The 17,836-nt window shown below is 38.0% G+C and overlaps 1 protein-coding gene across 3 annotated transcripts in view; it reads left to right on the top strand.

The window, feature by feature from the left end:
• The window catches only part of phkb (phosphorylase kinase, beta), a 190,984-nt gene that overhangs the window by 129,941 nt on the left and 43,207 nt on the right, over positions 1-17,836 (top strand). For all 3 annotated transcript variants that reach the window (XM_028809644.2, XM_028809645.2, XM_028809646.2), the window contains one exon: positions 16,734-16,936. In XM_028809644.2, coding sequence (XP_028665477.1) covers positions 16,734-16,936 — 203 coding nt within the window. The remainder of the gene's footprint in view (positions 1-16,733; positions 16,937-17,836) is intronic.

The following is a 17,836-nucleotide window of genomic DNA, read 5'->3' as shown; positions in this document are numbered from 1 at the left end:
TTAAATACTGCATGTGCTTATTGCTTTATTTTTTCAGAGTTATTTGAATTTGCTTAATGAGAGTATTTATGTTTAAATATTTGTTAACAACTTTTATTTAATTACCTAGCATTCCAGTAAACTTGTCTCGAAGATAAATGTTCAGTACATGTAAATAATAGGTTAATAAAAAAACTATTTGCTTCTTCCTTGTTTTGCATATGCAGGGAGCATTAGTCTAGTCCATCTTGAAGCAAATGCCTTAAATATATTTGAATATTCAAAGTGAGGAGTGTTCCTACATATTTTTTTCTAAAGCTTTATTGCATTTTTCACAGACCTTCCATTATGGAAAAATGTCCAGGTATAGACATCAATTCTTTCCTTTATTAGCAATTCCATCTGCCTGGTGATAGCTATCCTCCTTATAGATTAAAGTAAATACTTACTTGAATATTTCTACCACTTACAGGTGGTGCTTTTCACAGGTTTTTTTTTTTGTACTTTAAGACAAATACCAATGGTGAAGGTAACGCATAATGTTTGACTATGAAAATGGTGGTGACAAAACCTTACCTACTGTGTATGAGTCAGAATACACTGATAAGGAAATCTAACAGATGGATTGTAAGAATGTAAAGAGGGAAAGATGTGGCAAGCCGAATTAACATTTGAGATGTCTCAAAATGAATTTTTGATATCTTAAAATGTAGTTTACTTTTTAAGATATGTGAAACACATTTTGAGATATTTTAAAATAATTTCCTTTACATTTTAAGAAATCTGCAGTTAATTCTGAGCTATCTCAATGCTTTTTAAGCTATCTTAATTATGTTTCAATATATCTTAAAATAACTTCCCACGCATTTTAAGATATCTGAAATTAATTTTGAGATATCTGAAATGCATTTTCAGATATCTCAAAATACTGTAAATTCACAAGCATTTTGAGATATCTCAAATACATTTTCAGATATCTCGAAATAACTTCTCGTGCATCTCAAGATATCTCAAATCAATAGTTCTGGAAGTGTCCAGTATGGCAGAATGGTCACACCAACAAGCCACAGAATTAAATAATGTGTTTCAGTATCATTAAAAATTGGCATTTAATTAAAAAAGCTGGAATATTGCAAACATATTGTAATCTGTTCAGTTTACCAATTAAAGGTGTTATTTTGCTTCACTTTTCATTGCATCCATAATGGCTAAAACAGTACAAAACCCTACTACATCTAATTAAGAAATTGATTGCAGCAAAAATAATTACGGGCAGCACAGTGGCACAGTGGTAGCGCTGCTGCCTCGCAGATAGGAGACCTGGGTTCGCTTCCCGTGTCCTCCCTGCATGGAGTTTGAACGTTCTCCCCGTGTCTGCGTGGGTTTCCTCCGGGTACTCCGGTTTCCTCCCACAGTCCAAAGACATGCAGGTTTGGTGCATTGGCAATTCTAAATTGTCCCTAGTCCCTAGTGTGTGTGCTTGGTGTGTGTGTGTGTGTGTGTGTGTGTGTGCGTGCCCTGCGGTGGGCTGGCGCCCTGCCCGAGGTTTGCTTCCTGCCTTGCGCCCTGTGTTGGCTGGGATTGTCTTCAGCAGACCCCCGTGACCCTGTAGTTAGGATATAGCGGGTTGGATAATGAATGGATGGATAATGACCCTCAAACAGAGTTTGAGAATGCATAGTTAGTTGGTGACTTAGTTGTGTCTCATTACTATATGGATGCTAGTTAAGAAAAAAACAATTTAAGGATTCTGAACTTTAAAAACAAGTAAATTAAAACAGTATCTAGAATGAAAACCTGCAGCCACAGTGGCCCTCCAGTTGCAGAGTTTGACACTCCTGGCCTAAGCAATTCTCAGACAGTCAGCTGAGAAATGTAATGGTGGCATTTAAACCTCTTGTGTAAAACATATAATCTGGCTCCTCTTGATCTAGAAGAACAGCAAATCCACTGCAAGGTCCTTCCTATTGCTGAGTGTACCAAGTAATCCCAGCAATCAACAGGCTCAATTCCTGCATCAACACCACAGTGTTGTAAATAGTGACTATAAGCTTTGCTGTGTTGGAATGAAATAAGTTTCTCCAGTTTTTCCCATCCCTGTTCTAAGTTTGAAGAAAACTTTGAGACTGTAAGCATAAATGGGTTTTATTTGAAATCAGCTATGCGCCAGAGAACCTTTCACATCTATCAGGCCTCACAGTGGTGCAAGTTAAAAATATGGCCATTACTTTTACCATGTTTTCCAAAATGTATGTTCTTCAACTGTGGTAAGAACATATCCTACATGTGCAGTACCAGTCTACTTTTTTCTTCCAGGGGCTACAAGCTCTGTATATTCTCCATTTACACCTCTCTCTCTCTCTAAACTATTGTCAGACTATTGCAGCAACTCTTTACTAATATTTTATGGTTCATATAAGTGAAGCTCACTGTCACTTTTCCCATTGTTCATATCACGGGTGTAAAGAACAGATAGTTTAAGTTCTCTTGGGGGTGCGGGGGAAATGCCACACCCAAGGATGAAAGGCAGTTGTGTAGTTTTAGTAATAAGAACATCAGAACTTCGTTTAGATAGATAGATAGATAGATAGATAGATAGATAGATAGATAGATAGATAGATAGATAGATAGATAGATAGATAGATAGATAGATAGATAGATAGATCTTTATTGTCATTGTCACTTTTACAAAGGAACAACAAAATTGAAGGTGCAGTCAACTCAGTGTGAGGAATAAGAGTTAAAAAGACAAGAAGAGAGAAAATAATAACAAACCAAATAGTAATAAAAGTACTTTACAAAATATACAAATTACACTTGTTGACTTAAGATCTATATTGCACATTGGTAGAATGATATGGAGCAGTTTTATTCTGAGTTCAGGGCCATGATTGCTTTTGGATAAAAGCTGTTTTTAAGGCGGTTTGTCCTGGTTTTCATTGCTCTGTATCTCTTGGCCGATGGCAAAAGCTGGAAGAGGCAATGACCGGGATGTGATGAATCCTGTGAAATGTCTATTGCTTTTTTGCAGCATCGGGAGGTGTAGATTTGTTCCAGAGAGGGGAGGGTACACCCAATTGTTCTCTCCGCTGTCCTGATGACCCTGTGGAGCACTTTCTTTTCTGAGGAAGTGCAGCTGCCGTACCACACACACAGTCCGTACGTGAGCACACTCTCGATGGAGCAGTGATAAAAAGCAAGGAGCAGATTTTTTGGGAGATGGTTCTTTCTGAGAATTCTCAGAAAATACAGTCTGCTGCGCCTTCTTCAGCAGCTCCTTGGTGTTTGTGCTCCAGGTCAGGTCATCCTCCAGCTCAATACCCAGAAACCTGAACACCGGGACCCTCTCCACACAGGCCCCGCCAATGATGAGTGGCTGGATGTCAGTTTTGTTTTTTCTAAAGTCAATAACAAGCTCCTTCGTTTTTTTGGTGTTGAGGAGCAGGTTATTGACTGTGCACCACTCTGACAGCCGCTCCACCTCGGCTTAACAGTGGTAGAATAAAAAATAGAGTATATCTTTGTGAAAATAGTTTGGATAAGCAACTATTTTATATGCACATCATCTTGGAATTTGAATGAATGCAATAAACAGATGAAACCTGCTATGTTTTGGCAAGTTTTAAGCCATTTGTTTTATATTTCAAGCAGTACCATTTTGGCTGCAATAGTAAGCTGCAAGTGAAGCACTATTTTAGAAATAAAATTACTAAACTTCATTTTCCTATAAAAGCAGATATTTTGTGGCAATTAAAAGCATTTATGATTGTGAAACAGCTTTCCTTATAAACTCTAATTTATATATAGTATCTTATATTCTGTAAATGGAAAACTAACTGATATAGTATGTTGCACATGCATGAATGTTTAGAGAATCCCATCTAGCAGATATTTCTTCTTTTTCTTTAATTTTATTGATTTTATTGTAATCATTCCATACAAATAGATCAATTTTTACAACAAAATAGGATTGAAAGCAAATCAACCCCCAACCCTAAGAAGAGAGCATGGCCAACGGACTAAAACTTAAAAACAGTAAAAATAAATACATTGATTAGTTTATTAGGTGGATACAGATAAATGGAGAAGAAAAAGAAATCTACTTCCTTAGTGCTTTAAGAGCTTATTCTAAAATATTATTGATTAGATCCTGCCAGGTTTTGAAAAAGTTCTGTACAGATCCTTTAAGTGACAATTAGATTTTTTCCAGTTTCAAATAATATAAAACATCAGTTACCCACTGACTTAAAAGAGGAGGGTGGGGTTCTTCCAGTTTAGCAAAATAAGCCTGCATGCCAATAATGTAGTGAAGGCAATCACAGTTTGTTTGTCCTTATCCACTTTAAGCCCATCTGGAAGAACACCAAACACAGCTGTTAATGGGTTAGGAGGGATTGTGACACCAAGGCTGTCTGAAAGGCACTTAAAAATTTTTGTCCAGAATGATGTTAATTTGGTGCAGGCCTAAAACATGTGACACAGTGAGGCTAGAGCTTGATTGCAGCATTCACAGGTTGAATCTTGCCCTGGAAACATTTTGGACAATTTCATGCATGACAGATGAGCTCGATATGTAATTTTGAGTTGAATAATTGTATGCTTTGCGCATATGGAGCTCGAATGAATTCTCTGCATTGCTTCCTTCCACTCCATTTCTGATATGTTGAGTGAGAGATCCTTTTCCCATTGTCCTCTTGGATCTTTGAAAGGGAGGGACTATAAAATATTTTTATATATTGCAGAAATGCTGCCTGAGTCCTCGAGACTGAGCAATATTTTTTCCAGCATAGAGGAAAGTGGCAGGGTTCCCACACGTCCTGGAAAACCTGAAAATTTTGAGGGTTATTTTCCAGTCATTGAAATGACCTGGAAACTGATCGAAATGGCCAAATGTCCTGGAAATAATCTTTCTTGTCCTGGAATTTTATTTCTGTTTTCGCTTTTTAATTTTTCTGTTTGAAACAGCTTGCTGTTCGTAAGTCTAGATATGATGACAGCTGAGCTAGGTCGTGGCCTCTGCTGCGCAATGTCTCCACCTACTAAGACATGTATAGGCAATTATATTTGAGTTTTGACCCTCGTTGCTCTAGCTTGTCAGTAGCTGACAGGAGAACAACAGAACATCAGTTCATCACTTGAAATTTCTGCTGAGTGCATGACTGTAAGTATGACCACAGTGCATATGGTGCAACTGACAGTTTTGTTACTTCATACCGTCTGATGTGGACCCAGGTCGCATATTAAACATGTCAAGTAAATTGGCGATGCTAATTTCTGTTAGCCTGTTAATGGCAATTCCCATTAGGTGTTAGCATAGTGCTAATTGTCTAATGACGGTAATCAGAATACTTTATTGATCCCGGAGGAAATTGCTTAATCAATCTAAAATCATTTTGTAGGCCTACGTGATCCCACTGTTAAGCAAATAAATTCAGTGAGCCAAACCTAAAACAGCACGAACACGATAACAGTCTTAAAAAGAATTAGACTAGGAGCTACTGCTTTCATTTAAAACAAATAGGGCTTAGGCTACTTGAAGCCTACATCTAAATGCCTGTTCTTGTGTGTTTGTGTAGGTTCGTGTGACATCCTTGCAGCCGAGCAATCGCCACACAATAAATATTACTTGGCTTGTGCCGTTTATTTGCACAACTGAACACGCTTAACAGCTCCTGGCTCAACTTCTTATTCTAGCTTGCTTCCATTATTCCACAGAACGTTAGCTCCCTCTAGAGGAATTATATGGGTATGCTTTCACATTAAGTTTACCACAGTTAGCCTACAGAAAATCTGTACTGGATCAGTATTTCTATTTAGCCTACATTTTTGTACATTACTGTATTTAATGTTTTTGACACTAATAGGCAGTGTTGCAGGAAAAATAGTAGCCTATAATGGTTAATTTAGAGAATGTATTTCTAATTACAGAAGTGAGGGAAAGCAGAATCATGTCAAGGAGGTGTACGTTTAAGGAGGAATGGAAGATAAATCCTGTGTTCAGGGACTGAATAGGACATGTGACAGATAATGTACATCAGGCATACTGCAAGATATGCAAGAAAGCTTTTGATGTAGGCAACATGGGCATTTCTGCTGTTAAAAGCCATACCAAAGGACAGGGACACAAGAGGGTTATGTCAAGTCAAGGCACAGGACCACGCATGACTGATTTCATCAATCAATCTCCCACCCCCCAAAATTCTGAAGCTAGCAGACAGGCAGCAGAATCAGAGAGTCAAGGAAGCAGCGAGGTCCAGCCATCAACTTCTGTAACTCCACCTCAAGCTACACTCACAATCGGAGCTCATTTTTCAAGTGAAGCTGTTTTAGAAGCAGAGATCCGCTGGGTGATAAAAGTGGCCCTTTCCAAATATTCTTTCAATTCCTGTTCAGATATGGGTTCATTGTTTCACCTGATGTTTCCAGATAGTGAAATTGCCCAAAAATTCTCATGTGGTGCAACAAAAGCAGCGTATCTGATGTGTTTTGGCCTTGCACCATATTTCAGAGACAAGCTAGTGAAAGACATTAGACAGTCCAACTGCTATACCATTTCATTTGATGAATGCCTCAACAAAATAACACAGACCGAGCAGATGGATGTGCTTGTGCGGTACTGGAGTGATAATGAAGAAAAGGTAGTTGTGCATTATCTGGACTCCCAGTTTCAAGGGCACACACAATCAGAGAAGCTTGTTGAGAGCATTAAAGTTTCCCTCTCTCCACTTGATCCAAACAAGCTCCTGCAAATCTCGATGGATGGACCAAGTGTCAACAAAAAATTTTTGAGATTATTTGAAGAAGACAGGTCTAAGGAGGCCCCAGATAAACCTAGGAACCTGTGGTCTTCATACAGTTCATGGAAGCTTCCAACAAGGCGAGAAGGAAAGTGGATGGAAGATAGGTGATAAACTAAGAGCCCTTTGGCAGGTTTTTCATGACACACCAGCCAGATGGGATGACTTTATTGAAATTACCAAAACATCAACATTCCCTCTAAAATTCTGTGCTCACAGGTGGGTGGAGGACTTGCCAGTGGCAGAGAGAGCACTTAAGATGTGGCCACATGTTGAAATATTTGTCGACAATTACAAGAAACTGCCAAAGAGTAAAATGCCAACGTCAACATCATACACTGTGGTCAGAGAGGCTGTTGGTGACCCCCTTTTTGAGGCAAAATTACAGTTTTTTGCCTATGTGGCAAGGCAGCTGAAACCCTTTCTTGAGACTTTCCAGACTGATGCCCCCATGATGCCATTTTTGGCAAAAGACATTCAGGCCCTTCTGAAGAGTTTGATTTCATGCTTTATGAAGAGGGAGATACTGGATAACATCAAAACACCTGTCCAAATGCTTAAAATTGATGTACTGGACAAAACACTCCATTTGCCACTGAAAGAGGTGGATCTTGGCTTTGCCACCAAACAAGCTCTTGAGAAAGCCTCAGAGAAGCTGCTTAAAAAACCGCTGCCGGGTCAACAATTCCGGTGAGAATGTGTAGCCTTCCTGTCCACAACAGCAAAGAAACTGCTGGACAAATGCCCTTTGAATTATGCAGCAGTAAGGCACATGGCATGCCTAGATCCAGTAACTATGATCAGCGATGAAAGGCGTGCCATCTCCATGTTTGAGAAGCTCTTACAACTGCTTCTTAACGCCAAATGGCATACAGCAGAGGACTGTGACCAAATCCTGAGTGAGTACAAGATGCTCCTCACTGAAATGGTGCAGCACCATAAGGAGGAATTTCAAGGGTATAGAAGTAGCTCCTGTCGGCTGGACACATTCATGGGAAGATTTGCTGGTGACAAAGCAGAGTATGCAATTCTGTGGAAATCAATGAAAGACCTGTTCACATTGTCACATGGGCAAGCAGCGGTCGAAAGAGGGTACTCTGTGAATAAGGACATGCTGGTTACAAATCTGAAAGGAAGGACTCTGATGTCTCTTCGCCTAATCCAAGATTCTTTGACTGGTGGTTCATTTGATGGAGTTTTGCCAAAGCCCCACTTGCAGCATTGCAGAAATGCCAGGATGCGATATGTCCAATACCTTGATGATGAAAAAAAGAAGAAAAAGGAAACTGAAAATGATAAGCAAAGAGAAGAGCTCCGCTCTGAAATCACAAAAGTGGCAGCAAAGAGACAGTAAATAATCACTAGCATTGAGGCAATGCAAGAAGAAGCAGATGCAATGGCAGAGAAGGTTGAGAGAAAACAGTACTTTACATTGCTCACAAAATCTAATGCCTATCGTAAAAGTGTTGCTGAAAAAAAGAAAGAGGTCATCGGTCTCGATGCAGTTTTATCAGACCTCAAGGAGCAACACCAGCATTGTTTCTAAACCTAGGCCTACACCAGATGCCTTTTTCATAGGTTACACTACAGTGACTTATAGATTGTTTGTTTGTTTTTTTTTTTTCCAATATACTGGAGTTCAGGCTTTTATCCTTTGTTCCTAGTATTCTTTCTAGTTTAACCAAGTTCTCAACTCGGGAATTGATGGCAAGGCTATCATGATTTAAAATGGATGTATTTTGCTTCTTTTCCCACAAAGATAAGTTCTTTATTATAATCTTTGTCGTTGACTTATGCAAATTCTACAGCTGCTGTATTCCCAGTAAAGCTACCAGTTGAAAGTTAACTCTGACTTTGTTTTGTCGCGTGCCAATTGTTGCATATATTAGTGTTATAGGCATCATACACATGATATAGGCAATAAATTGGCTTTATGCAGTTTTGTTTAATACAAACATTGTACATAAATTTATTTGATACAAACTGACATAATATGTATTAACTTTTACTGAAATTAGGTCACTATGGTAGCCTATTTCATGGTGTGATCAACAGCTCTATATTGAACATTATGGAATTGCTCAGTATATGTCAGTGTTTGGATAGTTTTACACAATCCAAGAGGCATTTATTTCTTTAAAAGAGTTTTGCAGTTTAAAACAGTGTGTAACAAAAAGAGGTCAAACAACTCCATTATACATCAGTGCATTAATTGGTGATGCCTTTATGTAATTTAGCATATCGGTGACACTAAGTCCCTGCATAATCAAAGAGAAATTAAAATGGCGTTAAGCCTGCGACTAAAGTGTATGACTGTATGACCAGATCCTGTCATGAATTTCCGGAAAAAGCTCCTGGAAATGTCCTGGAAAATGATTCCTTAAAAAGAGTGGGAACCCTGGGTGGGAGATGGGGAAAATCCGTCAAGTTCTGTTTGACAAAGTTTCTAATTTGAAGATAGTGAAAGAAATGTGTTGCTGGAAAATTTAAATTTGGAATGTAATTGTTCATAGGATGCAAAGATGTTGTCTATATAAAGATCTCTAAGCAATTTAATCCCAAATGTTTTCCAGATATTAAAAACTGCATATATTTGCGAGGGTTGAAAAAGGTGGTTCTCGTGCAGACATGCCACAGATAAACAATTCATCCATCTTAAAATGCTTTCTACATTGGTTCCATATTCTGAGTGAGTGAAGCACAATTGGGTTATTAGTATATTGCCGATACCTTGCATTTATTGGGGCACAATGCAGGGAATATAGAGAAGTACTGCAGGATTTTATTTCTATTGCGGACCAAGCCTGTGTATGTTCATCTATTTGTGTCCAGGTTTTTATAGCTTGTATGTTTGCTGCCCAGTAGTAAAACTGAAAGTTAGGTAGCGCCATGCCACCTTCTCTCTTAGGTCTTTGTAGAGTCGTTCTTTGGATACGTGGATGTTTTAGGTATGGTTGAATCTAATTGCTTAAATAATGATTTATTGATAATAATAATACATTTTATTTTTTTGTAGGCACCTTTCTAAACACTCAAGGATACTGAACAATAGACAAAACACAGATTATAAACAAAAGTAAAATACAAAAGTTAAAATCAGACAGAGCAATTGTAATCAAAGAGAAAAAGCAGTCTTAAACAAATGAGTTTTAAGTTTAGATTTAAAAGTGAAAATGATTCAATATTTCTAAGCTCAGGTGGTAGTGGGGGACAGTCAAGTGGATGGAGGAAGAGGATCTAAGGGTACGGGAGGGAATGGCAACATGGAGGATGTCAGACAGATATGGAGGGGCAAGATTTTGGATAGCCTTAAAAGTTAGTAGGAGAATTTTGAATTGAATTCAGAACTGAACTGGAAGCCAATGAAGCTGCTACAAAACGGGAGTGATACAGTGAATAGAGGGGGTTCTAGTAATGATGCGGGCAGCTTGAATTCTGGACCAGTTGAAACTTATAAAGAGATTTGCGAGAAAGACCAAAGAAAAGGGAATTGCAATAATCCAGACGAGAAGTGACAAGGCTATGAACAAGGATAGCAGTGGTGTGGGGAGTGAGAGAGGTGCGAATACGATTAATGTTACACAAGTGGAAATATGCAGACTAGGAGATGTTATTGATGTGGGACTGAAAGGATAAAGTACTGTCAAGGATGACACCCAGACTCTTAACCTGTGGGTATAATATATTTTGGAATGTTTTGAAATAAAAAGAGAATCTTAGGAAGGATATTCATCTTAACAACGTTAATTCTTCCAGCTAGAGTGAGATGGAGGGTTGACCATCTATGCAAGTCTTGCTTCATTTTTTCCATACAGAGGGCGAAATTTTGTTGAAAAAGAGCTTTATGTTTACTTGTGATATTTACACCTAAGAATTTAAACTGATCTGCAATAATAAAAGGGAAGGTGTCCAATCTAATATTGTATGCTTGAAATTCACTGGAAAGAGCACACTTTTATTCAAATTAATTCTGAGACCAGAGATCTTTTGAAATTCTGTAAGTGCTGTTAAGACTGCAGGCGCAGTATTTTGTGGGTCTGATATACTGTATACAAAACCATATCATCTGCATATAGATAAATTTTATATTTAATATAGAGAAACCCAAATTCCTCTAATGTAGTGAAAAGATAGTTCCATTCAATCATATCAAATGCTTTTTCTGCATCCAACAATAATATCTCCGGGATGTTTGACTTTGCAGGTGAATATATTACATTAAACAGACATCGAAGATTGAAAGCTAAGTGTCAGCCTTTAATAAATCCAATTTGAAATTGTGATATTACCGAAGGCAGCACTTTCTCCATCCTTCTAGCTAGGACTTTGGAGAGTATCTTAACATCATTATTCAGAAGTGAAATTGGTCTGTATGATGTACATTGTAATAGGTCCTTGTTTTGTTTAGGAAAGACAGTGATTAATGCTTGGTGAAGAGTTTGAGGTAGAATTTGATTGTCTCTAGCTTCTGTAAATGTTGCTAATAAGAGGGGAGCTAGCTGAGTGGAGAATTTCTTATAAAATTTGACAGGGTAGCCATCAGGGCCTTCTGCTTTCCCGCTCTGAAGTGACTTTATAGCATCTAGTAATTCTGATAGCGCCAGAGGTTTATCAAATTCCTCTGCAATAAAAGTATCTATTTGTGGTATCTGTAATGTATCCAGAAATGCATTAGAATGTGTGTTGTCTTCTTTGAACTCAGTAGAATATAAGGATTTATAGTAGTCTCTAAATGTGTGCATTATATTTTTATGGTCAATGATTTTATCTCCGTTCATGTTGGTGATTGCTGGGATTGTATTGCGAACTTCTTGCTTGTGGATTTGTTGAGCTAAGAGCTTATTAGCTTTCTCTCTGTGTTCATAGTAATGATGTCTTGATTTAAAAATGAATTGCCCAGTTTCTTTGGTTGTTAAGAGGTTGAGCTCTGAATGCAGAGCCTGTCTTTTCCTATGAAGATTTTCACTTGGACACCTGGCATGTTCTTGATCTATTCTAGTAATTTCGCTGGTTAGCTCTGATACCTTCTTGGTTTCTGATTTATTTCTGTGGGAAAGATATGAAATAATCTGTCCTCTTAAGAAGGCCTTTAGAGTTTCCCAGAGTATTCCTGCAGAGACCTCTGAGGATGTATTTGTCTCTAGGAAGAAACTGATTTGTTTTGATATAAATTCTGTACAGTTCTCATCTGTTAATAGAAGTGGGTTAAGACGCCATCTGCAAGATGAGTATGTGGGGCATAATGATTTCAGCTCCAAGATCAGAGGGGCATGGTCGGAGATAACATTTTACATTTTACATTTACATCATTTAGCAGACGCTCTTATCCAGAGCGACTTACAACAGTGCTTAGTAGTCTACGACTGTTCTTCAGTCTTTAAGGCTAGGATTAAATATACTGTCATTAAACAAGTTACCGCTGACCAAGTTGTACACAAAACCATGCTAGAAGAAAATAATAGTACAATTTTTTTTTTTTTTTTTTGAGAAAAGGGTAGAAAAAAAGCATGGGGACTTTAGTCCCCCAAGTGCTGTTTAAAGAAGTGTGTCTTCAGATGACGTTTGAAGACAGTGAGGGTCTCCGCTGTTCGTACAGCAAGAGGAAGTTTGTTCCACCACTGAGGAGCCAACACCGCAAAGAGTCTTGATGCATGTCGTACAACAGTAGTGTTGTACTTGCAAGATTTAATCTCAGGCAAGAAATTATTATCTATAAAGAAATAATCAATTCTTGAGTAGCAGTGAGGCAATGGTGAGTAGAAGGAATATGTTCTTGAGTTTGGGTTTAGAAATCTCCAGGGGTCTGATAAGTTGTGGTCAGTTACAAACTGTGTAATTGTCTTTGCAGTGTTAGATGTCATCCCCACTGTGACAGGAGACCTATCTAAGAGTGGATTTAAAACACAATTAAAGTCCCCAGCCATTCTAATTTTATGAGTGTTCACATTGGGAATAGATGCAAATACATTTTTCATGAATTCCCTATCATCGACATTGGGTGCATAAACATTTATCAAAATCACTTTACAGTTAAATAAGTTGCCCATGACAATCACATATCTCCCTTCAGGATCAGATACTACATCTACAAATGAGACTGTTCTATGTACTGTATAAGAATTCCCACACCTCTAGTTTTCTTTGTAAAGCTGGAATGGAACATTTGGCCAGTCCCGTCTTTTTGCAGTCGGAACTGATCTTTGCTTAATAAGTGGGTCTCCTGTAAAAAATAGCGTTTAGACCTGTTAGGTGAGAGAATAATTTCTTTCTCTTTAATTCGTGATTCAGGCCTTTAACATTACAGCTCACAAAGTTTACTGTCCCATCATTGAGACATTGATTATGAATTTTTGATGTCATTTTGTAGTCTTAACTGGAAGTGAGACAGCTTTAACCTTAATTTCCAATTTTTCCACGAGTTATTGCCATGCAGCTGTGATGTAGTGGGTCCACAGCTCATGTCAAAGGCCACTTTTTAAATAAATAATCACTGCACTCGCAGCTCAGAGAGGGCGCATGGTAAGTGTGGCAGATCAGTTCCCAGGGTGATTCGTGATGTGGGCGATCTTCGCTTAAGTGCACAGATGAGGACTCGTCCGCATCCGTAATTGTTCCCGGGAGCTGCTGATTGCCACAGCTGATCCATGTCCCCATGATATATAGAAGCACGAGGCAGCTAGTAGGGGAGGAAAAGAAAGAAAAGACGGATGGAGGTTAAGGAGGAGAAAACAGCAGGATGCAGGAGGGAGAAAGCAGGTGCAGGAGCAAAGGAGAACAAGCGAGCGCAGGCTCGCGCCGATAACAAGCAGCAGGGAGAGGCGAGCCCAAATGGGTTGTTTGGCCGGCACCCGAGGGCTGACGGTAGTGGTCACTCCTGCTGAGCAATTGTTTAGAGCAGGAGTGCCCGGGAGAAGGTTGGCTCTTTGCAGCGAAGGCAGCGGGAGTCAGAGATTTGGAATAGAAGCCCCAGTGTGAGCATTGTGGTCGCTGGGGAGCCCAAGTCTCGGTCTAGGTGAGCAGAACTGGAGCCAGGGATCGGAAGGCCACCAGACCAGTAGAGCAAAGAAGGTCAGCTGTATGTAGGGTGACTCCCCTGGTGCATAGCCTGGATGGGAGAAACGGGGGAGTCACCAGTGATAGAAGGCACTGAGCTTTTTGTTTTTAAAGAGACTACTTCCAGCCATTGTTTTAACCTCGTTGGTTTTTTTTTAAGGCTTTTTTCTATTGGATTTTAACCTCCACTTTTCACCTCCTATTTTTATGGATTATTTATTTAAGGAATTGAGATGCACTGCACTATTTGGACACTGTTTTGTTGATTTTAAAATAAAAGCACTTTACACTTTTGCACCATCCACTTGCTTTGTCGTGCCAACACTGCTAAGCTCATCGGTGACATTACATACGGTGTCGGGTTGAGGGCTCCCAGAAGGACAATGGAAGCGTGGAGCGAACCCGCATTGTCACAGCAGCCTATTGTTACGTTGGAAGTTATAATTATAAGGATTAAAAGGATAGATTAGATATAGTTTGCTCTCTCTCTCCCTGCTTATCCCCCTACCACCCCATTTTGCCCCAACTTAACAAAGTCCCAGTCCTCTGACATACCTAGAGACAGAGCACGTCCAAAACAAAACAAGCCCCCCAGCAGCGGTATCTTCTTGCCATACCATGACAGGATGCGACTCACTTTCGTATTTCAAAAAAGTGTCGGGATCAGCTTTCTTAACTCCTTTTCTGCTTCCTCCTTGGAGGAGAAGATGTGATATTTGTCTTGAATATCCACTTTCAGTTTGGCAGGATACAAGAGGCTGTATCTGATATCGACTTTCTGTAACTGCTGTTTAATGTTGTAAAAAGCTGCACGTTTAGCAGCTGTTGAGGGTGAGAAATCAGGGAAAATACGAATGTGGTTATTTTCAAATATAATCTCTTGTTTGTGTCTGAGAAGTGCCATTACATTAAGCTTAAATTGTAATCTCTCGAAGCGGACAATTAAAGTCCTAGGTTTAGAGGCATTTGATCCACGTATGCGATAAGCTGCTGCTATCTCAGTAACTGATTTAAAGTCCTCTTCAATTATTTTTGAGAACAGTTAAGTTTCACTGGGTTTGGACTTTCATGATTCTCAGGTAGACCTTCAATTCTAATATTATTCCTTCTGCATCTTCTTCCAGAGCCGCAAGTCTGTCTCTGAGTTTTTTGCATTCGGAATTCGCAGCTATAGCGTTTCCATTGGCGTTAGATGCCAATTGTTCCTCTGTTTCAATTCGAGCCATGAATGTCTGCTTAACGTCTTCCAGCTGATTGGCAAGTTCTCTCAGTTTAGACAATTTTCCTGAATGTGTTCCTCAATTTTTCTCAGGAATCTTTAAAGACTGCATCAAAATGATTATATAAACGTTCTTCCAAGTCTTTATATTCTTGCTGCATCTCTTGCAGCTCCAGCTGCAGCTTCTCATTTGTCTTCTTGATTGTCTTGAGCAAGCCATTTATTTCTTTCTTCATATATATCCATCTAGTAGATATTTCATATTGTGAGTCAAAGCAACAAATACTAAAGTGTTTTAAATCAACAACATTTAGATTTAAACATAAAAAGTAGATAAAAGCCAAGCAAAATGACATCTTTTATTGGCTAACTAAAAAGATTACAATATTCAAGCTTTCGAGGCAACTCAGGCCCCTAGTTGCCTCGAAAGCTTGCATATTGTAATCTTTTTAGTTAGCCAATAAAAGGTGTCATTTTGCTTGGCTTTTCTCTACATTCATAATGGCTAACACGGTACAACACCCAAGTACTACAAACATAAAAAGGGAACACATTTGTGTTGAAGAAGGGAAGTGCAGGCCAAATTTAAACTTTCCCTTCATTAAACCATTCATCCATTTCCTGAAGCTCTTTAATCCAATTCAGTGTACACAACAATATTTTAAAGTCAAATAAAAAGAAATTTATAAATCCCAGACTGCTATTTATAACTATCAGTCCATCAAGTAATTCATAAATGCAGCAGTTTTTGTAATTTCAAGTTCATTGATCCAAATTTATCCAGTCATACTGGGTTTTATGTAGTTGTCTTGTACAGTACAGAAACTCAAAATCTTTATACTTTGTCCAGTGCAGTATTAATGTTTCAAATGTGGTATGCACAGCATTTGTCTGAAACTCAGATGCAAGTGAAAGTCTTAGTCTATGTCAGATCTAAGTAATCACCTGGCTTCAGCAATTCTCAATATGTTGCAACCATATTTGTTCGTTCAGCGATTTTGGTTTCCCCCTTGTGATAAATAAAGTGCTGTCTGTCTATATATTAAAATAATAGTTTAGTTTTTAGATTGAGTAATTAAAGTATATACATATAGCAAAGTTATAAAATATGTATTTTTTTAAAGGAGGGTTAATTGATCTCAGTAAACATAATTTGGCCATTGGAGAAGGATAACCTATATTTTTAGCAAAGTAAATAAATAAACAAATATATTTTATAAAGACGTATAAAAATGAAGGTCATATATAACATTCACTCATTTCCCAAACCAATTTATTCCAGTACAAGGGTGTGGACAAGGCACTATCCATATATTATGTGAAACACATGATCTAACTCTAAATCTTTTTGATTCTATTGAGATCTATGTTGAAACAAAACTTTAATAGTCTGCATTTCAAAACTTTTCAAAATCCATTATTTATGGGAAAAAACTCACTATCCCAGTTAATGATACTATTGAATTTCCCATTGGGATTAATAAAGTATCTATCTATCTATCTATCTATCTATCTATCTATCTATCTATCTATCTATCTATCTATCTATCTATCTATCTATCTATCTATCTATCTATCTATCTATCTATTACTTTCTGTATCTTCTAATGGGTTAGAAGCAATCTTGTTTTTCAATGTGGCAATTTCTTTTATGAACTAAACAATTTTTGTTTTTTTAAAAATAGGTTACCCTTGGTGCTTTTGGTCATAAGGAGGAGGTAATTTCTAATCCTTTGTCTCCCGGAGTCATTAAGGACATAGTTTACAGCACGTGCTGCCCATATGATGAGCGAGAAGCTGTCCTTCAACAAGAGCTTGTAATTCATATTGGCTGGATAATCTCCAACACTCCAGAACTCTTTAGCGGCATGCTAAAGATTCGTATTGGGTACGGTCTTGATTCTAAATCTACTATTTCATTTGTTTTATCATTATTATAATTTTTCCACACCTCAGTGTAAGTATTAATGCAGTACTTTGAGAAATGTGTATTTATACAGTTTTTATCTGGACAGTGTTTAATTAAAAAGAGTAATGAAATGTCTTATATTTTTGAACCTTACATTTTTTTGTTCATGACGTTTGTTTTAGTGGATAAATAGGGTGGTCCATAGGTCAACGCAGAGTTGATGTTTGTAGAATCATATCTCCTTACAAGTCTTTATTTGTCCATCAGGCATTGCTTGCTTATCTGTGAAATTTCAGGCCTCATTGTAAAACATTTAAAGGTTTCTCCATTCTGAAGATTTTATTTGTATAATTATTACATATGTACTCTTATGTGGGGTTCTTAACTGGCCAAGTGATTAGTAAACAATAAAACAAAAAAATGAAACAGGGTACATTCTAGTACTAAGGTAGAGTTTCCAGAACATTTTAGTAGTGAATTGAAGTTTCCAGAGCTATTAGTATTAAGTAGGAGTTTCTGTTTGATTCCTACACAGAAAATTTTAGAAGTCTCTAGTATTGACTGTTGCCAATATAAAGTGTCAAAAATTAGTCATTACACGTTACAGTCATAGCAGTTAACAGTGTGTTTTTTAATATAGAAGTTATCAACTAGTCAGATCTACTTTTATGATTGGATCTGGAGAATTGTTTTCTTGGAAAGCCAATCACTTAGTTATCCACAGAAAGACAACCACATGGACTGCTGCTAGTAGTCCAGGCATTTATGCATTCAAAATATTCCTTTTTAAGGCTCATTTCAGGATGACTGCATGTGAATCCAAGATTATCACAGATTTTTCTCTGTTTGTGAGTCAGACAGTGGAATGAAACACCATTC

The sequence above is a fragment of the Erpetoichthys calabaricus genome, chromosome 9 (assembly GCF_900747795.2).
Source record: "Erpetoichthys calabaricus chromosome 9, fErpCal1.3, whole genome shotgun sequence".
Lineage (NCBI taxonomy): Eukaryota > Metazoa > Chordata > Cladistia > Polypteriformes > Polypteridae > Erpetoichthys > Erpetoichthys calabaricus.
The sequence above is the reverse complement of the archived record's forward strand: the minus strand, read 5'-3'. Positions and strand labels throughout refer to the sequence as shown.